At 38.2% G+C, this 24,572-nt stretch overlaps 1 protein-coding gene across 1 annotated transcript in view; it reads right to left on the reverse strand.

The window, feature by feature from the left end:
* LOC126474622 (uncharacterized) overlaps positions 1-24,572 on the reverse strand; it is a 624,438-nt gene that overhangs the window by 131,972 nt on the left and 467,894 nt on the right. The window contains exons 9-11 of the mRNA XM_050102100.1: positions 20,582-20,705; positions 19,750-19,946; positions 7,046-7,156 (exon numbers count right to left, since the gene is read on the reverse strand). Of these exons, the coding sequence (XP_049958057.1) occupies positions 7,046-7,156; positions 19,750-19,946; positions 20,582-20,705 (432 nt within the window). The remainder of the gene's footprint in view (positions 1-7,045; positions 7,157-19,749; positions 19,947-20,581; positions 20,706-24,572) is intronic.

Raw genomic sequence — 24,572 nt, forward strand, 5'->3', positions numbered from 1 at the left:
GAGGGCAGCGTGGAGGGTAAAAATCGCAGAGGGAGACCAAGAGATGAATACACTAAGCAGATTCAGAAGGATGTAGGCTGGAGTACGTACTGGGAGATGAAGAAGCTTGCACAGGGTAGAGTAGCATGGAGAGCTGCATCAAACCAGTCTCAGGACTGAAGACCATAACAACAACAATGGCTGCTGGTAGTCCTATCTGTAATTGATCCCTTGAGCACTAATCTAGGATGCATCACCTGAATGTATAAGCAATCTACTTTGTAGACTGCCCACATTTTTCCAGTACCGTACCAATTATTGCATTGTATGCAGACAGTAATGGCGCTGTGTGCCTACAAGATAATTGCAAGAGTCAGAGCTGCAAGTGATGAATAAAACAGACATCTATTTCAATCATGTTTTTCAAAGTACAGCTATCTTGGACCAGAGCCATACATATAACAACCACTTCATAAATGATAATGTTGTGTGTGATAAGTTTTGAAAATCAGTTCCTCTGTTTCACCTAATATATCTTTTTATAATTTCTTTTCGCATGTAGATGTGGATAAAAACTAGCAAAATTTTACCTAAGTATGAGCAGATCTACAAATTGCCCATCCACAACAATTTCATTAATAATGATGGATCTGGTCTTCAAATCTTTTTCTATTCTGGTTCAATAATATTTGAACTCAACTGGAAAGTTTTTAGTGACATTAATATCAGTCTGAAAATTTTCCATGGATCATGTTTGAGCTTTTGGTGGAACTGGTGAAAGTATCTGCACTATGTACAATCTAGGTTTCAAGAGCAGTATGGACAGTCTACATCCCAAGGGTACATCCACGCTTCTTCTTTCTCCTCATCAATAATCTAATTTTTGGCCTAAATGAACAACAATTACTGTCATCAGATGCTGACGAGAATATAGTTTTTGCTTCACATGCTGCAAGTAATCCATTTCGCTAGGAATGTTAACAGCTGCATGGTGAAAGCTCCCAGCAAGACACTTGATGTCTGCATGTGAAATGTGCCAGTAGCAAGACTGTTGTGTAAATCTAACAAGAGTTTCGGTGAGCAGTGAGGTGCCAGAAGTGAGGCTGCACCACAAACATACCCTAAAATCACCTGGGCTGAAGAAAGGGGGAAGAATCTCTGGGAAAGAACAAAGGCATTCTTGGAGAAAAGAAACTGAATGTATTCAACACAAGTGCCCTTTTTCTCAAAATTTTCTTCATTATCTATTATGAACATTTCTATTCTTTGGAACCACTTGTAAATTATATCACTTCATTCCTGGAAACTATCATTCAACATACATCTACATAATAATCTAGAATGATACAGTTTCCCTTTAATGAATCAGAAACCATACATGCTGCAAATGGGAAAATCCACTGACATGAATGACTTTGACAGAGGGCAAATTGTTATGGCCCAGTGCATGAGAATGAGCATCTCGGAACTGGCAAAGCTGCTCTGCTGTTCACATCCTGCTGTCATTAGCATCTACGAGAAGTGATTGAAGGATGGTAAAACCATGAGTAGGCAACAAGGTGTTAGAGATACACAACTCTTCACAGAATGTGGATGTTGGAGGCAGCTTATTAACACTGTGTATCGGGGTAGGCAGCTATCTGTGGCAGATGTGGGGTCAGAGCACAGTGTTGGTGCAGGAAAAAGACACTACTCAGCGCACACTGTTGAACTTGGGGCTCTGCATGCTCTCATGTTGATCCAATGATACTGTGAATTAAGGTTGCAGTGTGATTGAGATCCTGGAGATTGGACCATTGATCAATGGAAACAATGAGATTTCTCCGTTTGTGACTTGTATTATCACTAGAATGATTCTCCATTCATCTCTGCTCCACATGTATACTTTCCTTATCAAGTTACATGTCCAAAATGTGCAATGCTGCCTCGTCATTGAACTAAATTTCTTGTTATGCCATGTCAACTGTGGAGACAAGATACACTGTCATCCAGGTGAATGACTATTCAAAACATGCACCACACCAAGGACACAAGCTAGTGGCAGCATTATTATGCAAAGGAGAGCATCCATGGGACCTGTGGTAGTAATCCAAGCCATCAAGACAGCTGTGGACTATGACCTGCATCCCTTCATGCTCTATGTCTTCCCAAAGTGTTGGGATCTCAAAGCATAACTGTCAATGTCAAAAGGCCAGAAACATGGTACAGTAGTTTGAGGAGCATGATAATGAACTCACACTGATGTCTTTGCCATCAACTGGGCCAGATCTGAATTTTATTGAACACATCTGGGACACTATTGGGCACCAGCTACATGCCCACAAATAATGAACTCCTAATCTACAGGCTTTGTGTGACCTGTTTGTAGACACCTGATGCCACATTCCTCTGCAAACCTACCAAGGACGTGTTGAGTCCCTGCCACACAGGATAACTACTGTATTGTTTTCCGAAGATGGGCTAACATGCTATTAAGCATGTAGTCATCATGTTTTTGCACAATGGTGTATTCATCTGAAGTATCAGTTGTTCTCACTGCTGTATGAGCTGGTGCATCATTACAGTCTGTTTTTTTGACATTAGAAGGATTAAAGCTGACAATGGACATGGCCTATATAGTAAGGCATACACTATTTAGAAATAACTCCTTGTTTATGAAGTACATCTTTAATGAAGAATAAGGCAACCTTTTCTTCTATCAGGTGGAACTTCATTTCACCTTTGGTGCCTGGTTATCAGATAATGTCACAGGAGAAACACTGCATGCCAATTTCTTATTTGTATTAAGGTTCCATTCTGTCTCCTCACCAATTTTTACACTACCGGTATATGTTTCCTTAATGCCTACTGTTTATTTTTTTGATTATGAATGAACAGCAATCGGTCCAACTTGGCTTTCAGTTGCACCAAAAGGAAATTAGCCCTTGTTGAGACCTCAATGTTATTCATATTGAACTGTTTGAACCCTGCATGCATTCAATATTCACAGTAATTTTGATCAGAAAATTTGCAATATTTCATCATAGATATTTTGTTTGCACTAGATCATAATGTGTTTTTTAATTCTGGTATTATTTATATATCACAAAATTACTTGTCCAGCATTATTGCAAGTACTTTGAACAATATACAATTAAAATAATCGATAAGAATACAGTTTACTGCTGCTGTTCCTAGGGATTCAGAATATGGATCATCTTCAAGAGACAGTTCGCCTTCCACAAACAAATTAAAACACATTTCTGACCGTTCCTTGGAATATGCACTCTTTCTAAAAATACACCTCAAGGAACAGGATACTGTGGCATTTACATGTGCACAGTTAATAAAGGTGTGTGTAAACAACGTGTGCAACAAATGGGTAAAATGTAACATCTATAGTGATCTTAAACAATTGTGGAAACTGCTTGTCACAGATATGAGCTTAAATTACATTTTTTTTTAATTATACTCATTCGTCTCAGCCTAATAGTTCTGTTCCTGTTCTAAATCCAACACACACTGTCAGTAATAGAGCGCTGCCCTACCATTTGCAAATTTTCTCTTGAATTCTTGTGATGTTTCTTCTTTATTTCATTTTCTTTCTCAGTCTCTTAACTTTCACAATATTTTTACTAGCCACACAGTACACTGATGACCAATATCATCAACATTATTATGCATATTACAATCATCAGTATTTAAATGTACATGTTTATTTCTTTTTAGTTATATAATTGTGCTCCTACTTTTCTGCTGGTAACTCGGAGCCTGGTATGAGGCAACCTGTCTTAATATGTAGAAGTATTACCACTTGATGTGGCTTGCAGACTAAAATGTTTCTATTCAATCATATTGCCATGAGATCAGGCATTTATACTGTCTTAATTTTTTTGCAACAGACTGAACTGCAGTGACAAACAAAAATTTGCATTACTCCGAGAAGTACAAAATGGCAGATATCCTAATCTGAGTCCTAATTTTATTTATTTATTTTTTATATCTGTCTGTAGACAATAAATACTGTACAGATGTTGTCTAATTGGATATGTAAACTTATGTGACCATTTCAAGGAAATGAAACATACTAGTATGTAAATAAAAAATTACAGACAAAATAATACAATATCATACAATAATAGTAACACAGAATAATACAAGATTATACAATACATAATAACACAACTTCATATACATGTACTATAACTGCATAGTCTGTTTTCCATAGGGCTTTATTTTTATCCTTCTTAGACAGCAAGCCCTTACATACACTACAATATTTCAGTAAAGATTTTACATCACACAACAGCAGTCTATTAGATATTCAAGTACAATATAAAGTTCAAGGGCAAAAGACAGTATTTTCAGTTTTGGCCTTATCAGAAGATATTTATTGGCCTACATAGTCATTTACTGGGTAGAAATATTGCCTGAGTAGAATTTTATAAATTCTGCTTTAAATTTGTTTTAGTTTTTTAACTTCCTGATGTCCGCAGGTCATGGTCTCGTGGTAGCATTCTCGCTTCCTGAGCATAAGGTCTCATGTTCAATTCCTGGCAGGGATTCTCCTACGCTCTGTCAAGAAGCATGGAACTTCATTTTCATTTCCAACTTCCTGATACTGACTGGCAGTCGGCTGTTAAGGTTTGTACCAAAATAGCTCACATCTTTCTGTGGCCTTTTTGTTTGGTGAGTATAGAGTAAGCTACACTATTTCGGGAATTGTAATTATGGAAGGCAACATCTGCTTGAAAATCTGTGGTGGGCCCTGACATTCAAAACACATATGTATATATGTAATGAAGGTATTGTTAGTATTTTAAGCTTTTTGAATATCGATTTGCAGTGTGTCTGTGAATAACTGGTGTTATTATTCATATAGCTCTCTTCTGTAATAAAAAAATGTTTTAGGTGGCAAGTGGTGGAACCCCAAAATATTATTCTGTATATTGCAAGAGACTGAAGTATACCATCCTTGCACCCTCTGAGGTACAAATGTTTGCAATAATTCTAAGCGCAAAATGGGCTGAACTAAGCTTCTGTGAAAGTTTCATTATGTGGTCAGTAAAATTCAAGTTTCCATCAACAATTTTGTAAGTGTCACTCTGTTTACACTGTGTCATCCAACACCAGATCAAGATTTACATTTCGGCTTATTTTCCCAAATTGCATATAATTTGTTTTATTTGTATTTAATGTCAACCTGTTTGCACTGAACCAAGAATGGCCATTCCTTAGGACCTGATCAGTAACTGTTTGCAGTACTTGGTTTGGTGTACTTATTATCACACCAGTATCATAGCGAACAGTATGGGATTTGCTGTATCATCTAATGTATAGATGTCATTTATATAGACAAGAAACAATATGGGACCTAGAATAGTCCTGTTTCCACTTTTCTTTCATCTGATACTAAATTTGTTTTGAGGTTGAAGCTGACATCAGTCCTACAGTCTTTCTTCTGTTTTGTAGATATGATTTAAACTACATTTTCCTTGTCACTCGAATACCTGCCATGCCCAATTTTTCTAAAAGAATGCCATGATTGACAGTATAAAATGCTCTGGAGGGGTCTAAATTTACTTCTACTGTGCTACTGTCTCTTTCTCGATTTTTGATTTTTTGTTTGGTGTAGCACATTACAACTGTATCTGTATTTTTATCTGCCTGGAAGCCATGTTGACTTCTGTTTAGCAATTTATGGTCATTCATATATATGTTGATTCTGTGCTCCATCAATTTTTTGAACATTTTGGCAAATACTGGAAGAAGTGATATTAGCTGATAGTTTTCTACCTTATACTTGTTGCCATTTTTTAAATAATGGTTTCACCTTTGAGATTACCAGGATTGGGAAACACTTCTTCACTATACAATAAGTTGGTTATGTGCGCCACAAGCCTTGCAATCTGTGGAGCAGCCACTGTTATGTCACCTCATCTACTCCTGCTGACATTTTAGCTTTCACATTTTTTTATCACTTTTAACACTTGATGTTCGTTTGTTGGCTCTAAGCTCTTACTACAAGCAGCTTTTGAAATTTCTAGTTTTCCTTCGTTTGTAAACTTAGAGCTTAATGGTAGTTGTTGCATTTATGTTATAGTTGTTTATATAATTTGGCAGATCTTGTTTTTTAATAGGGACATCTTCTAAATTTCTGAGAATGATATCCTAATATTCACATCTTTTCCCTGTTTCAGCCTTCACAGTACCCCACATAGCTTTTGATTTGTTTTCAAACTGTCTTGTTAAGTTTTGATTTGTTTTCAAACTCTCTTGTTAAGTTATCATTAATCACAAATTTTGCCTTGGCAGCTACTTTTCAATATACCCTCTTGTAATTCCTAACATATTCTACAAACTGTGGGCTTTAGATGTTTTCGTTTCAGAAATAATTATCGATATGTTGTTCTAATTCACCAAAGAAATTCTTTTTGGTGGACATACTGACACAACGTAAGGTATTATTTCTAATACAATTTGTAAGCACAGACTGTCAGTATATAATGGGAAAACAAATCCACAGTGAACCAAATGTGAAAAACAATGCATGTTCATACCTTTCCAAACTTGTCAACTAGAAATATTTTAAGCGAATCCATTGTAATGCCTCTTAAATATTGAAATCATATTACAAACTAATAATGGGACAATAATTTTCTTCTCTGTCATTAACAACATTATTGACTTCTATACAGTGGTTACTGCAAAGACCAAATTATCTTAAAGCAGGCTGTTCTAACAAATCTGTGTTCCATGTATATATAAAATGCTTATTTTCTTATCTGACATTAAGAATGTTACTGAGTTATGAACAGTGGTTACCGCAAAGATCAAATTACTGCAAAGCAGGCTTTCCCAAAGTACCCATGTTCTGTGTATGTGCTAATTGCTTGGCCACCCCTGGATACCTGAGCTCGATGAGTGGAGTACAGTTGCATATGCTACGGTCTGGCTACAAGACAGCCTGTGCATCAACCTTTTGTCCACCCTTGCCCATGCTTGTCCAGCTACTCCCAGGCAGGCAAGCTAGCTGGAACAGCCTACTATAAAAAAATTATGCAAAATTGAGAATGTAAATACAAACCACTTTATACTGTTTACCACTTTCATGGCCACTGAAGGGACGCAAATTTTTCGGTGTGATCCAGGCCCGAGTTGGTGGTTTCTCATCAAAGAACACTACATTGTAATGGGTCTGAAAACAATTAAACAACGGTTTCTAAATTAATAATCTTCGCATTGTATGGTACAAAATTAAAAATGCTGTAAACAGGACGAAACAAACACATCCATAACATTAGGTTTGAAAATATATACTGGTACCCTTTCAAATTATAAAAGAGAGTAAAGAATCTAGAGGGAGCAAAACAAAGGCTTGTTGAAATCAATTCAGTATTTAGCACTTATATCTGTGTATTCTTTTCTACTTGAAGTGCAAGTTATTTGATGGCATCATGTGGTGCTCAACATGTAACAGTTACACAGCTGGCTGGCAAAGAGTTGTGATGATATGATATGGTTCAAGTTATGGTTATGCAATAGTGAAGTCTCTCATACTTTCCATGAAAAATGCTGTACTCAGTTGTTTTCACTAATTTTATTTTTTAATAATTGCTACTCCTTCCTTTCTATTGATAAATCAATAAAAACTAACCTAGGAAAATATAGAAATCTGAATTATCAGATGAGACTTTGAGCCTTGCTCATCCCTCATGCAAGTCCTGCGCCGTAAGCGTTTTGTCACTTCTCTCAGTAAAGAGCTCAGTTGTTAATGGGATTGGAAATAGGTCACATATCATAGAAAGTAAAAAGTTCCAGATACGAGCCACCTGTTTGGAGGGACTAGGGATGAATTATTTTAAACTTTTTATTTTTATATTTCAACTTCTATGCTTTGAGTCGGTCACTGGCACAGTTCCAATACGTGATGCTGGGCTACGCATGTTTCTCACAGAATGGGTTGCTGAGAGACAGACACCTTGCTAGAGTGTCAGTCACAGAAGCATCCGGAGAAATCCTGTGGGATCTCGGGCTGGTAGCCATGCCACAACCACTTCTCTCTCTCAGCTTCTAATCTAATAACACTTTCCTCTCCAGTTCTTATATGTTCTATTTGGGCCCTTGGCCATAACAGCAACCCCCAAATGGGTAGCGACTTCCATAGGTGGGCCATCTGTACCCCTTTAGGGTGAATAAATACCCTACTCCAAAAGCAGCTAATCTGGATGTCCTCTTGAGAACCCATCCCCGATCTATCCTGTATAGCTCTTCAATTTTACATACTCGTGAAATGCCTTTTACATTAGATGCTTTATTTATTACCATTTGCTGTCACCAACGGCTCAAATGACTCATACCTTTTGACACTTACAGCAGCTCCATGAACCGACTTCAAAAGTCGTCAAGGAACTTCCGGTCTGAAGATGGCTGCTTGGACCAAAACCATTTACTGGAATGAATAAATAAATAATTATTGTGACCTAGAATACAAAAAGCTTTAAAATTCTTTCATTCAGCACACAAGATATTTTGAGAAGAAATATTTCCATACACTGCCAAAAGATGCTTCATATCTGGACTGACATGTGGAATGGAAACATGAACAATTACTGGACTAGCTAAGAATCGTCTCCAGACAACATAAATGATGTTAGTCTGCTCTTGCCTATAGAAGACAATAAAGGATAAAATAATGAATGAATATATTCAGCAATAGCTGAGATTGGAAACAAGCCTTTTGGAGTTTCTCGAACTAAAATAGTTGCTTAAGAAGAGAATTACTCCTTACAGCATTTGTCAAGCATAGTTTTTATCTCAATATCCATGTGAAGTGACCAAAACAGGATCTCTTGATGGTCTGGAAAAGCCAATTTTCAGGGTCCTCAAAATTAGAGGTACCATTTATCATCAGATATATGAACAAGTACTGCTGATTGACAAAGCATTATGGATGAAACTCATACAGAATCACACTCAGTATAACAGAGCAGAATGATGATGATGTTGTTTTTAAAATGTTTCCTCCAGAAAGAGGGGGATTATACAGTAGCAATACTTGGAAATGTATGTGTTCATTGCAGAACACAAAGAGATTCCTGACATATAACAGAAAAGCCATTGTAGTTTAAACATGTGGTGTTCTGATCTGCCAGGATATTATCTGTGTAATGGGGCTCTTTAGGAGGAGACCAATTTGCACAAATCAGAAAAGTGCTTAGTAATTGCAAAGGGATTTTAAATGCTCTCCTATTTAAGCATATGTAAGGCAGAGGAAGACATGGGGAGGTGAAGAAAAAACAGTGAAGTTAGTAAATTTCAGTTTCCAGTTACAATTTGAGGAAGAAAATCTCTGTCAATTGTTCCTGAAATATGATAATTCTCAGGAAAATTGAATGAAGAAGTGTTGTGTGCACTGCATGTGGAAGGCACAGTAGTACGCAATTTGAATTGGTTGTCAACTGAAGGAACCTCACTGATATAAGACACTTCAAAAATGGAAATGAGCATATGGCATTGGTGGCCGGAAGGTTCCATCCAGGGAATTTTGGCCGACAAGTGCATGTCTAATTTCATTCAACACCACACTGGGTGACTTGTATGCTGGTGATGAAGGTGAAATGATGATGAGGACAACACAACACCCAGTCCACGAGTGGAGAAAAGATCCATCCCGACCGGGAATCAAACCCAGGCCTGCTTGCATGGGAGGCAAGCACGTAACCACCCAGCTAAGCAGGCAGATGAGACACTTCAAAGAAGTTGACCCAAATGAAAAATGATGTTGTTGTTGTTGTTGTGGTCTTAAGCCCACAGACTGGTTTGATGCAGCTCTCCATCCTGTGCAAGCCTCTTCATCTCCGAATAACCTCTGGATCTCTCAACGACCTTTGGTTCTTTCATCTTATCTTGGTCCCACCTCCTTAATTTCCTACTTTGTTGTAATTTCTTCAGTTTTAACCTACTGCTCATAACAAATGAATTGTGGCCAGATTCAACATTTCCCTCTGGAAATATCTCGCAGTTCAAAATCTGGTCCCAAAATCTCTGTCTTATTATTATGTAATCAATCTGAAATCTTCCAGTGCCTTCAGGTACACAACCTCCTTTCATGATTCTTAAACCAAGTGCTAGTGATAATTAAATTATGCTCTGTACCAGGTGGCTTCCTCTTTCATTCCTTTCCCACAGTCCATATTCACCTACTATTTTTCCTTCTCTTCCTTTTCCTACTATTGAATTCCAGTCTTCTATCACAATTAAATTCTCTTCTCCCTTAACTATATTAATAATTTCTTTTACCTCATCATATATTTCTTCAGTCTCTTCATCTTCTGCGGAGCTAGTTGACATATAAAGCAAAAATGTCAAAGCAGTTAAATCAGAATTAGTGTGGCAGTATGTATCAAAAGTCTGCCACTCTGAAATAGAGGGGGGGAGGGGGGGGGGGAGATGAAAGAGGAGCACTACTGGCGTACAGTTACAGAGATACAAAAGAACAGTGTGAAAAGCCACCACCACCTACAAAGCAATAATGGAAAAAGTGTGAAAATAGATGTGGGTTCTGAGATGGCTACGAAAGTTCACAGGGGAAATGTGGCAGTTATGGCTGCTGGTACACAGCATGCATACCAAAGAGATTAAACAAACAGGCAGACACAGGGCAGAACACAGACATTGAACACAATGGACCATTGCCCGACAATGAGGTAAACTGATGTACGTGTCTGACAAGTTTCAGTCAGGAACAAGCAACTGTATGACTGCAAAAAATACAAGGCAAAACCGAAGCAGTTAAGGATTTATTAAGAAAGATAGACAATGAACCCAAACACAAAAAAGTATTACCCCTTTTGCTGCTGTGGGCTTGTATACACATCCTGCTACACTGTTTCCCAGGTGTTGTTGACATGTACGAGGGTCAGTCAAAAAGTAATGCCTCCTATTTTTTTTTCTACGTTTAATTGTCAGGAAATTTAAATGCAATTACATAGGTTGAAAACCACAACATTGAGGATCATTTTGTCATTTTTCAATGTAATCTCCGCCCATCTCTACAGTTTTGGTCCATCTTTGAACAAGGGCATGTATCCCAGCACGGTAAAAATCACAGCTCTGCTTCCTAAGCCATTGACGCACGGATGTTTTGACGGCCTCCTCATCTTCAAAATGAATCCCACGATGAGCTTCTTTTAGTGGCCCGAACAGATGGAAGTCTGATGGTGCCAGGTCAGGGCTGTATGGGGGATGAGGCAAAACTTCCCATCCAATTTTGACAATCTCGTCAGAGGTGTGACGACTGGTGTGTGGTCTTGCATTGTCATGCAAAAGAAGAACATCTGCCATTGATTTTGTTGGGCGAACTCGCTGAAGACGTGCTTTAAGTTTGTTGAGGGTTGTGACGTATTGAACAGAATTTATTGTGCATCCCTGCTCCAAAAAATCAACCAGAATCACACCCTCTGTATCCCAGAAAACTGTTGCCATAACTTTCCCTGCCGATCGCACAGTTTTGAATTTTTTCTTCCTCGGCGAGCTTGTGTGACGCCACTCCATTGACTGCCTCTTTGATTCGGGTTCAAAAAAATGCACCCATGTTTCGTCCCCGGTCACAATTTTTTTCAGAAACTCATCTCCCTCCAAACGGAAGCGCTGCAAGTGTTGGGAGGCTATTGTTTTCCTTGCCTCTTTATTCTGATCGGTTAACATTCTTGGAACCCACCGTGCACAAACTTTTGAGTACCCCAATTGTTTAATAATCGTGATCACACTGCCTTTACTAAGAGAAATAATGCGACACACTTCATCTGCAGTCACCCGACGGTCACCACGAATGATGTCATCAACTTGCTGAATGTTGTGTGGAGTCACTGCACTCACCGGCCTGCCACTCCGCTTTTCGTCAGTCAACGGTGTTTGCCCTTCAGCTTCCTTACAACGACGAACCCATCGTCTAACAGTGCTGACATCCACTGTCACAACACCATACACCTTCTTCAGTCTTTCATGAATGCGTATGGGCGTTTCACCTTCTGCATTCAAGAATTCAATCACACAACGCTGTCTCAAACGAACATCGATGTCGGCCATCTTACAAACTTCTGCTGTGCTGCCACCTGTTGACACAGAAAGTTACTACTGCAGTGGATTGCAGAAGAAGGTTTGAGGAATGGCGCCAAATTCAAATTTTTCACTTAACTTAATTTCTTTAAGTAGAAAAAAAATGGGAGGCATTACTTTTTGACCGACCCTCGTATATGTGCGCTGCTTGGATTTTCCTAAAGTGCTATGGACATCTCCATGTGTCCAGGCCACTGACTTCCCACTGCTGCAGACGACCTACATCCATTTCTCAATGAATAAAAAATTTTCGAGTCTTTATCACATAACATATGTGCCTCATTGTGTCTACCACTTGCAAAAAACCTTGTTTCTATATCTTGAATCATTTACGAGGTATGATTGTTGTTATGATAATATGATCTGCGATGTGCAAGGATGTGAATGGGTGCATCACGTAAGATATAAAACCCAATAACTGGAGAACAAAATGAGATATTGTTCTGCTCTCAACTTTAAATACAATTTCAATATCTTATCTACATTTCATTCCCTGCAACATACACACCAAAATCAACCATATGCAAAGTTTATGCAATGTGTTCTTACCTCTACAAACTCTTTAAGATTTCATGCAATGTTTTACTTTAAAAAAAAAAAAAAAAAAAACAGTTCTTTATTGAGTGAAGATATCAGCCTGTAAGATGCACAAAAATCAAAATTTTCATCTAATAGTTTTTGGGAAATCAGATGATACGTATTTTGTATCAGCTGGAACGCCATCTGTCAGTATAAGCACCAGCATTTGGTGAGCAGTACAACCATAACTAAAGCTGCTCATCACAAAATGCAAAGAGCATGTCTGCAATAGTGAAAGGGTTAATATTTGGTAAAAAATGGGAAGTACTCATCCACTGTGGGATCAAGTAAATGTGGTGTCACAGAAATTATTTACCAAGTGATTGTAACAGCTTCTCTGTAATATAAACTTGTATTGTGGGTGTGATAAGAATCAGAACTAAGGTTATAAAGTGAGAAGTTATGGCCACATAATTAATGAATGTAAAGGGCAGCAGTATTTCAGTACTCATGGTGCCTAGGCTAAAACTGCCAATGACTTTTGCTGCAGGATAGCTGATGGAGAATAGTCTCATCTGCATTTTGAGAAAAGATGCTACAACTTTCATAGAAGTGATATAGAAAAAATTGAATTTAAGGGTTAAAAGAACAAAGAAGTAGAAATGAGAAAAATGGTAGGTACAATAAGCATTAAAATCATGCATTCTGCAAATATGAACTGGATGATCATATTATAATGGGAGAAATGACAATGATAAGGAAGTAGAAGCACCTTTGGCATCAAATCAGCTGTAGAAAAAAAGTTAAAACAGCAAATGTAATAAAACAAAGAATCCAATGAAAGGCCTTATTCACATTTTATGAAAGTATAACCAAGGAATAAAGGCACCCAAGTACAATCACATGTGAAACCCTTCACCATAAAACCCTACCTAATCCCTAACATTAAATGTTCAACTTTAGATAAGAAAATTCAAAGGCTGCTGAACCTAGATATTATCAAAAGATCAACTTGTCAAGATTATCCACTGCAGGGAGTTAACAGCGAAGCAAAAACATTTAGCAACACGTTGGAACTTCAGAATTAAGCTGAATATAAAAATCACAATTTATTTTCATTCTATTGGAGTTAGCCAGTTTTGGGTGAGCAATTGCTGATGGATACCTTGCAACATTGCACAAAGGCTTTGATCTTTAGCTTCTCCTGTAGTCTGGTATCTTGGTCTACTTATTATTTTTTTAATTTTACTTTTTAGTGATTGCTGATTGGAAGGACACAAACAAAGATGAAATAAACATTTTCTTTGGGTACTACTGTTACAAAGTATTACATAGAAACCAAGCTATCAGATGTAGTCTCAACACCAACTACTGGTAACTCTAATATTTCGCCAGTTACTTGGCTATAAATGAGTTGCAGCAACTACAATCTCTTCCCCTCTAATACTGACTGCAGCTGGCCAACTGAGGGCTTCAAGTAGCTGTGAAACTAAGCAAAGCAGCAATGTTGCACTCTCTTGTGGTCAAATTTGTAGCGAACTAGACACAACTAGTTTTTCCCAGGTTTAAATTTCTAAACAGAATATTGCCAAGATAGACAAGGATTCTCAGGCTTTTAAGTTTTTGTAAAAATTAAAATTCGTAGTATTCTTGGGCTTTTAAGTTAAAGGTTAATTGTTGTGGACAGCCTAATGTTGGAGCATCAGTCTGAATTAAAAAGGGTTAAATTATGTAGTGATATGTCGTATATTTGTTTGCTTCATTTTTATGTGTTTTTTTATTGACATGCAGGTGAGACATTTAACTTGAGAGTCGCTTGCCTGATGTCAGCGGATAAATATGATATTGCAGTGCCTGTGTTATTCTGAATTACAATGTGAAGTTCCTTTGGACATGCACGCATGCATGAATCATATTTATCCGCCGACACTTGGCAAAGGATTTTCAAGTAAAATGCCTCAGCTGTTCATGAATATACATAATGGATGTATGAGTTCAGGTTTTAGATGACGGAAGTTTGGGTCTGGCGATGAGTCACACTTGGATAGCCAAACAGTAAGGCAACCACTCATGATAAGCGGAAAATCCAGGTTCAAGTCCCAGACTGGCAAAGATTTTCACTGTCATCATTTCATACTACAGCTGATAATTATACATATTCGCAATTGCAAACACAATTAATGTATTTTATAATGGCTGTAGTTGCCGCAATGCCTGTCCCTTTGGAAATGCATATGTGTCCAAAGAAACTTTGCACAGTAATTCACAATAACACAAGCATTGTGAATTTTTGTTTATCCGCCAACACCGGAAAGCGACTTTCAAGTAAAATGCCTCACCTGAAATGGAATATATGTAAGGGATATATGCATACAGGTTGTAGATGCTTGGTTGATGACATATAGAAGTCTGGGTCTGGCCACGCATCATGCACAGATAGCCAATGGTAGGGTGACTGCTCGCAATAAGCCGAAATCTGAGTTCAAGTCCCAGTCTGGCACAAATTTTCATTGTCGTTATTCCATTCTATAGCTGAAGACTATCCATATTGGCAATTGCAAATACATTTATGTAGTATGTGTAAATATTTGTGCACCACACAAAACAAAAGAGGAATGCAGAATATCCTCTCAGAATGCAGTCTGTAACATAGAAGTTAGCAAGAGGAAAATTACACAACAGTGCTACATCAGAATAATCAATACATAGGTGACAAGTAACAAGAAGCAGAAGTAATCTTAACTGAAACACCACAAAACATAATACACACATCTCAACAAAAGTTTGGAATATCATAAAGTTTACTACAATGACTTCTTATGGTAAAACAACTGAGGTTTGTACAATATCTTATTAATAAAATAAACATAATTCTTTTCGATAATAAGAACGATTTTGGTTAGTTACAAAAAATAATTACAAAATAAAGCAGGCTCTCTGCTACGTGTACATTTGAAAACCAAAAACACTGAAAATATTTATCTCATGATGATGATTTTCAGTCTTTAGTAGTGAGTATATCCTCCCCATAAACAGATAACTTCTTCCACTCTGTGAGGCTTGCTCCAGATGAGACCATCAAATTTATACTGAGGTATGAGGTCTCATTCCTCAATGGCAACTTCAATGAGAGCTTGGAGATTGTCAAGTGGAATCGGATGCTGTGCAGTGGCCACCTTCAACGAGTCCCACACATGCTCAATTGCGTTCACATCTGGGGACTGTTCTGGCCAATGCATTCAGTTGATGCTGCATCATTGAAGAAAATCAGATGCTGCTAGGAGAATGGTGCATTTTTGCATTGTTGACTAGGATGAAGTTGTCATCGACTTCATGTCTGTAGGGCCTTACAATCGTTTGTAGGACCTCTTGAAGGAATCAGGGACCAGTCAAATTGCCATAGGTGAGAATTAGATGGGTCCACTGACCCATCATTGTTGATGCTCAGAACATTACACTTCCATTTGAAAAACAGATGGACTTCCTGAATGTATAAGAAATTCTGGTGTCATTTGGCACTTCTCAAAACGCTAACACATCTAGTGTCCGGTCGCTAACCAATCCTGGTCTGATCAGCAAACATGCAATGATCCAGTGCTGATGTGCAACAGCCCAGGTCTTTCAATTGGATCGGTTGTGTTGGTTCAGCGTAAAACTTCTTATTGGTCTTCTGAAATGAAGATTACACTGATGCAATCTTCTATGCACAGTATGGTCTGAGATACGACTCCCTGTTGCCCGGAAGAAATCGTTTCCAATATTTCTGGCAGTTGATGTTGGTTGCCTGTGAGACAACAGTTGGAGGAAATGATCCTGCATTAGTGAAGTCATAGAAGGACAACCACTGTGAGGTCTATCGTTCAAATTTTCCATCTCTCTGTACTTTCTCCACCCCTAAGACATACCACTTTGAGTGACATGTAACTGATCAGCAACATCTTGCAGTGTATGACCCACTGGAAGTAAAACCACTATCCTGACTCTATCAAAAGTTTGGTATGCCTCTACATGGCATGTTACTGCAGTGCTGAACACAAACTGAATGAACCTGTGGTTTATACTGGACAACATGTGGTGTGTTGCTGTGGCAGCAGTGTGTTTACATGACTGGGAAATGGCAATACAGCATTCCAGTAGTAAACACCATCCATTATATGGGCTCTAACTGGATAATGCATGAAGTGCCTAGTCAATGAGACCTCTTGTATCATAGACTACATTTTACGGTAATATTTCAAACTTTTGTTGAGCAGTGTATGACATAACTACAAAGGCTTCTGCAACTGGTGTCAAGATGTTTAAAATTCTTCTGGATGTTGTATCGTGCCATTGTATAAACTATAAAATACCAATGATTGGCGCCTGCTGCAAAACAGTGCTTGGCTTCTGGTGGGCATGTTTTCTTCCTGGTGTGTGCAGAAGTATGAGGTGCATGAAAAAGTAATTAGACTGATATTTTCATCAACCAAATTTTTTATTTTTTTCAAACAGTAATATCATTGCACTCTAAGTACTTCCTTCAGCAGCTATACACTGGGAGAGCTTTTGTTACCAATATTTTTGGCAGTGCTGACAGGCTACACCTGGTAGGACCTTTAACATGTGAGTTACATTTTTATGAATGTTCTCCAGAAAATAACGCCCTTTTAAGACAGTTTTCAGTTTCAGGAAAAGAAAAAAGTCACAAAGACTCAGATCAGGTGAACAAGGGGACTGTGGAACACCAGGAATGCCTTTTGAGGCCAAAAATTTAGTGACGGATGTGACTGTGTGACTTGGGGTGTTGTCATGATGCAGCACCCACTTGTCTGCAATGAGCAAAACTTTGCTCAAAATTTGATGTACGGTGTAAGTATTTAAGTTCAATGGGTCACTCATCACCCTTATTGTTAAACATTGGTCTCACCTCACAAGAGCATGAATATGTTCAACACTTTTGTTGGTTTTTGAAGTTGGAGGTCTCCTTGAGTAAGGATCATCTTCAATGTGTTCTTGGCTTTCTAAAAATGATTTGTGCAAGCGAAAAACTTGTTCCCCTAATAAGGAATGTTTCTCATGGTGTGTTTCAACTTTTCAAAGGTCACACACAGGCATTCCCCAAGATTTACCCCTTAATGACTGAATAAATTTCTTAATGAAAGAAAAGAATAAAAAATTATGTTGCTTTAGAAGTACCCGAAAAGCTCAGGACATGGCAGCACATGTCATAAGTGTTGATAGCTTCATGTAGAACATGCACATTCTGGCACTGGCGCTCGAAAACAGTCGCACTGGTTTGATGTGAGTTCAAGATGCTGGGTGTTAAGGGGTTAACACAAAACTTGATGGCATTACATTGATCCAAATTCCACTGTTCCATTCTCATTACACACAATAAAAACACAACTTCACTGATGTAATGGATGAACACACCGGTCTATATAAGTAGAACAACACAGCTTTGCCAAACTGCTCGCAGTGTTGTCAATCTCATTACTTTTCTCACATGCCTCATATACAGTCTATACAACACTGTTACTCACCAATTGATAGTTACAGTATGTAGGTGACACATTCATTATTTGGTTACATGGGGAAGTGGGGCTGAAAACCTTCCTTCAGTACTTAAAAACAGTTTGCATAAGAAACCGAAAATAACAGCGATATATCAGTTTTGGACCTGGAGATATACGGGGAGACCTAGAAGGAATGATCAATATTCAGGAAAATGATAGCAACAATCATTCAAACCGAAACAGTGTAATAAACATGGGCTCTAAAATGCATTCCTTAAGAGCTATGAGCATTTCTGTGTGTCCAATACCATGGAACAAATCCGTTCTATTGCAAGCTCTTTGCTTTCTATATTTTGGGGAGGAAGCAGTTATGGACCAAAACAAGAAAAAATTATCTAATTAATGTGGGCTCTGAAACGCATACCTTAAGAGCTATGAGCATTTGTTCAGTAGAAGACATGTTTCACAGGAGCAAGGATGAACAAGTGCTCATATTTCTTAGGATATGCACTTTAGAGCCCATGTTTACTAGACTTTTCTGCTTCAAATGATCATTCCTGTCATATCCCTGAATACTGACCATTTCTCCTTGGAGACCCTGTACAGAACTGCCAATGATAGACTGGGACATGAAGTATACCAAAAGCCAATATACAGAGCACGATCACCATGCATAGATGTATTCTGTCCTGCATAGCTGACTTCCTGTGCCCAGCATAAAAGTGATATAGTATCCAAGAAGTGCTGAGAGAGCTACAGCACAATTTTTGCACCAACGGGTATGACAACAACATTATAAGAAAGGCAGCCAAGGTTAATTAAAATAAAACAAGATATGAAAGGAAAGAAAAGAAGCTTCTGCTAGTGCACTTACCACATGACAGGTGTCAGTGAAAGGCTAGGCAACATCATTCACCAACGAGATTTCAAGCAGATCTTCCACAGCACCCACAACACAATAGGTCCCACCAAGGATGCAGTGAACAACCTTAAAACTGAAGGAGTATATGAACTACTTGTGAATAAGGAGCTACCTACGTAGGGGAGGCAGAGTGAGCAGTCAGTTCATGTGGCAGAACATGAAAACTACATGTGATAAAAACAGCACAATTAATTGGCGATAATGGAACACCTTCATTATTGTAGACAACCTATCATGTTCCAGGAAGCCTGTGTAGAGACATGTTAAACAAACACCTATACAGGAACTGTACATGTACTCCAGTGCACACCAATATGAAAACATGCCCACCAGAAGCCAAGCACTGATTTGCAGACAGGCACAGATCATCAACAACCCAAGCAGTCCACAAAGCATCCTTCCTACCCTATCCCTCTAGTTCATAATAGTAGGAAAAAAAAGAAAAACTATTCCTAGCTTTTGTAACTGTTGCCTTCTTTATCGGGGAGGAGGGGGGATTTAAGTTGGGCAAGTTTGGGAAAGAGACCTCTCAGATCTCAGGTTCAGAGGGCCCACTTAATAAATAAAAAAGTAATATTATTTCAGCTGTCAAGAGTAAGATGGTATGTAACAGTTATTAACTCTGTAATGTTCACCACAAATAAAATAACATGGATCTACTACTCATAGATGAGACAAAGCACAACCAGACTGTATGAAGCACAAATTTGATTTAATATATATAATGGTACATACTGGAATATCAGACAGAGTTGTGATCCAGTAATATTGTTCAACATCTGGATCATCATCAACCATAGCAGGCCACCACGGGTAACCTGCAAGGCGTGCCCACACAACTGAACCAGCTGTGTACTCATTCTCAATAAGATCAAGTTCTTGCATTATAGACGGGCCTTTCTGTGGAGCAGTGCAAGACGCCAAAGATTTGTCTGGAATATTAAAATACAGATAATAATACTACTTTTCCTGCCTGTACAATGAAATATTATAAAATACATGCCAGATAATAAAGCAATGATTGAAAATGAAAATCTGCACTGCATGCTTGGCCTCAGAAGGTACAGATGACAGAGATAAAACTTCATTGAGCGTAAAAATTAAAAACAAATAATGGAACTTGGCACTACAATAAATATTAACATGAATGGAGCAAAATATGTTCATGGAGTTAGTCACTGAAACCACAGAAAGAGAGAAACAGTTTTGTTTCTATACAAGCAAAGAGGACCATAGGGATGGCAGATATTATGTGGAAAAAATACCATTTTCGCAGAGCTGGAAGCAGGTAGTTGTTTATATTACACATTACACTCATTAAAATCCAGTCACATGGATTTTCTTGATAAACCAACCTGCACAGGATATCTTCATGGGAAGGTCGTGACTTCAATTCACTGGCCACAGTAACCTGTTGGTGACTGAAGTAGAATATCTCCAGCCAAAAAGGTCTATGAAAATTTTATCTGCATTTCTGTAATCTTCTTGAAGACATATGCCCAAAAAGCAATTAGGAATTAAGTCTGTTAGCTAAATATTGTAACAAAAGAAATTTATGAAACTGCACCTGGATTCATGTTACAAAACCACTTTCTAGGAACCTGTTGTGGATCTCTTGTGGAGTCCAAGTAGCGCCACTTGGAACAGCTTTCATTGCAGCACTGTACCCAGACACCAACTTCACGGCGAACCTAATAAACGAAAAGTCTCAATTATTATTATGTAACTGAATTAAGTTAAGCGTGAAAGTATTTGAACCACACTTCATATTTCCAAGCTATGTATAGGTTAAAACATACTGGAATCAATTTTCTACAACTCATTCTTACCTACAACTGAATACTTCCCACCACATCAGTATAACAAAATGCTACAAATTACTATATATAATGGGCATTTCTGCATTTAGTGACCAGTTAAAAATATGTGGACTGGATAATGAGTTTTGTAAGAGCCTTTTATAAAATGCACTCTGTTCTTTATTTATTCAAGGAACAACATTTTATATCTTTAAGTAATGATATGTTGCTAACAAGGAAGGCAGATAAAATGATTTCAAACTGTACTATTTTCATTTGCACCAATGACAAGCCTGAACAAACCTAAGAATATAATGTGCAATCTTACACACCATCTCAGAAGCATTCAATAATGTAACAGAACTCACTCAAAAAAGCACTATCTATTATATGTGTTTTCTTCAGCTACACACTTATGCTCGTGATGCTCAATATATAGTCACATAAATGCTTTGTAATATATACACTTTGTTTACTCCACATCTCACTGGTACTAATTCAGACGAGTTAGTGATAATTTATCGCAAGAATGCATTTTAATTCTTCATAACAGCACAATAGGAATTGTACCATTATGTTGGTGTTGTTGTGGTCTTCAGTCCAGAGACTGGTTTGATGCAGCTCTCCATGCTACTCTATCCTGTGCAAGCTTCTTCATCTCCCAGTACTTACTGCAATCTACATCCTTCTGAATCTGATTAGTGTATTCATATCTTGGTCTCCCTCTACGATTTTTACCCTCCACACTGCCTTCCAGTGCTAAATTTGTGATCCCCTGATGCCTCAGAACATGTCCTACCGCCCGGTCCCTTCTTCTTGTCAAGTGTGCCATTATGACTCCATAGATATTTTTATTAGTATGAGGTATCCTGCACTAATATCAGTGTATAAATGAGAAGACTTCTGAGTGAAAAATAGTACTGCAACAATAAATGCATGTCAGAAACCCCACATTTAATACTGGGTACCACTAGACAAAGCTGACTTTGTTCAAGGCCAAAGAATGCAAAGCCATATGCGAACTTACGTAAGACAAATAAATGAGAACTACAGACCTGTCCTCATCATTTGTTTAGTTTGCAAAAAAGCTTTTGGCTCTAATATGTGGGAGAATCCTTAATATGTTTATTAAACAATCTCATATTGTTTGACAGATGAAATGATTATAGATGAATGTTATGTCAGTAAGTCTGCTCAGCCACTATTCCAGTATCTACTACTACTGGAAACAAGTAAGATAAGAATGTCCTCTGTCAGTCAAGCTGTTCAGTATTTACTGAGGTTTGAGAAAATTGCAACACCAAGAACAACAGACGTAACAAAAAAATAATATATTGCAATTTAAGTACAAGATAAAACACATCCAACTTGAATTACAGAACTATTAGTGAACTCTGATTTTGCGAATACAGTATGATGTGACGCCATCTCATGCTTGTTGTGGTACGGATTCACAATTTGCTTATCCATGAGCATTTCCTGCCACACAGTTTGTAATGTAGTCCAAAAAGCACCAACAGTGGTTACTCGTATAATGATACGAACAAGTAGTTTTCCAACCACGTCCAAGACAAATTTGGTGGGAAACACACCAGGTGATCCTCTGTTCAGGTCACTAGCGGTACCTATTCTTCTTTGAAGGAGGTTATCTCATTCTTCACAACATGCAGCGACACATTATCCTGCTGGTGCATGGAATTGCCTGAGGAATGGGGAGTGCTCAAATCTCGTAAGTAGCCTGATGCAGTAGTTTCTGTTCAGATATCTTCAACACATAAGAATCAAAATATATATTGTTTCCAAAGAACATCCAAAACATTATGTTTGCCATTTGGACACAGTGCCATACAACAGAGAATGGTGCAACTGACACCTATGTAGCCATCAACATAGGCCATGTTGAGGTAGGATTTATCTGAGAGGAGCAATTTTATCATGACAACGGGAACAAGGTTATTTTCTCACCTGCTGTTGTTACACTGCATGCCCCTTATGACTCTTCAAACCCACTGGTTTCACTCTTTTTCACTGTCATAACAGCATGCTCTGTACAACCTGAACTGTTATGATATAGCAAACCCATCCCCTAGACACTGTTATTCCTGTCATGTTCAGACTGATGATGATACTTGTGGTTTACAGGTACTAGACTACAAGGCCATCATGGGCATAAGTCTCTCCATTCTAGATGAACTCTGCTGCTAATGATAGTGAGGTGGACAACAGCAAATAACAATCAAATTTTTCTGCTATCATACAAGATCCTGTAATCCATTACTTGACTAAAGTAATACAAGCAGGGTGGACAGGAGGGGAGGGGGGGGGGGAGGGGGGGGGGGAATGTTCAGATGTCTAACAACCGCTCTTTCAGGATTTATGGAGGACAAAATAAATGTTATCCATTTAAGAAAATACAGATAGTGTCAGAGGGAGTCAGTGCAGGAGAGGTCTCGGCTGGAGGCTTGTTGAGGCTTCTACTGCAGAAAATTACTCTCTTGCTCTACATCCATTTCACATACAAACTTACGGCTGCAGGAAATACTCTAACATCAGTTTAAAATAGGTAAAAAAGACAGACAAGGTTTTCTGGGGCTAAATGGACTGAATGCTTAAAATGCTACATATATTGTTGTGGGTGTGGAATGCAGATTGTGGAAAGACACTCTACTTGCACATCAATTGTAAGGCAAGACAATCATCAACTTTCGTGGTAAAATACATTTTCTCTCATGAATCTTAAAACTTCTCTGACAGCTGTTTCAACTTTCAATGTCAGCTAGTGTAAGGCGCAGAGAAGCACTTGGCATCAGTTCTCTCCTCATGTTGGCCAACATAGTGCACTATGTTGAATGGATCTTCAAGCCAAAAGAAAAGATTAGAAGTAAGCCTTCTACGGTTGATCTGTAGCCCGCATAAAGTGATAGATTCTTTGTAGGAAGTTCAGTAGGAAAGGAACTCAAGTAGTATGGTTTAGCTTAATCACATTTTTAGTCTTGGGGGGACGGGAGGTTGTAATAGCTTACAACTCAACTTAGTACCTCCAGCTTTCAAGACTAGTTGTCTTTATTGAGATTGTAGGTTGGTACAAGGTATTTCACTGTTCATTACTTCAGATGTATTTGGTCCTTCAGCCAGTTCATCAGTGAGCTTATTTCCTGACACACCAGCATACAGATAAACATGGCGGTAGTATTAGCTTTGTGGAGACATTAGATCTTGATCTTCAAAACCACCGTTTCTCCTGGGTAGCATTGGTTAATAATTTGGGGAGAGCTCAGTGAGTTACAGAGCAATAGGAAATTTTTCCTGTCTTTGAATTACAGTGGGTTGTAATGTAGGAGTGAAGGCTTGACTCCACTGCAGACACATTGTTTACAAATTGCAGATCTGTAGTTCACAATCAACAGTGTACAAACACAAACCTATTAGTTCTAGACCCATCTCTATACATGGTTTCTGAATAAAGACATTCATACAGGACCAAAAGAAATAGCCATCTATAGACATTAGGGTAGGTGTTCACCTTACTTCCACAGTGTAGGTGAGGGGTAACTATGGGTAAGCTACACATCAAGCACAAGTTAGAAAGAGTCTGTGCATGCAATGGACAAACGAATGAGAGGAAACTGAAGGCCATGCCATAACACTTCCAGGAAAAATCAAACAGTGGAAAATGCAGGATGGAAAGTAACAATATTATGGAAAGGATAGTTGCTACTCACCATACAGCGGAGATGCCAAGTTCCAGATAGGCAAAAA

Source organism: Schistocerca serialis, chromosome 4, assembly GCF_023864345.2.
Source record: "Schistocerca serialis cubense isolate TAMUIC-IGC-003099 chromosome 4, iqSchSeri2.2, whole genome shotgun sequence".
In the NCBI taxonomy this organism is placed as follows: domain Eukaryota; kingdom Metazoa; phylum Arthropoda; class Insecta; order Orthoptera; family Acrididae; genus Schistocerca; species Schistocerca serialis.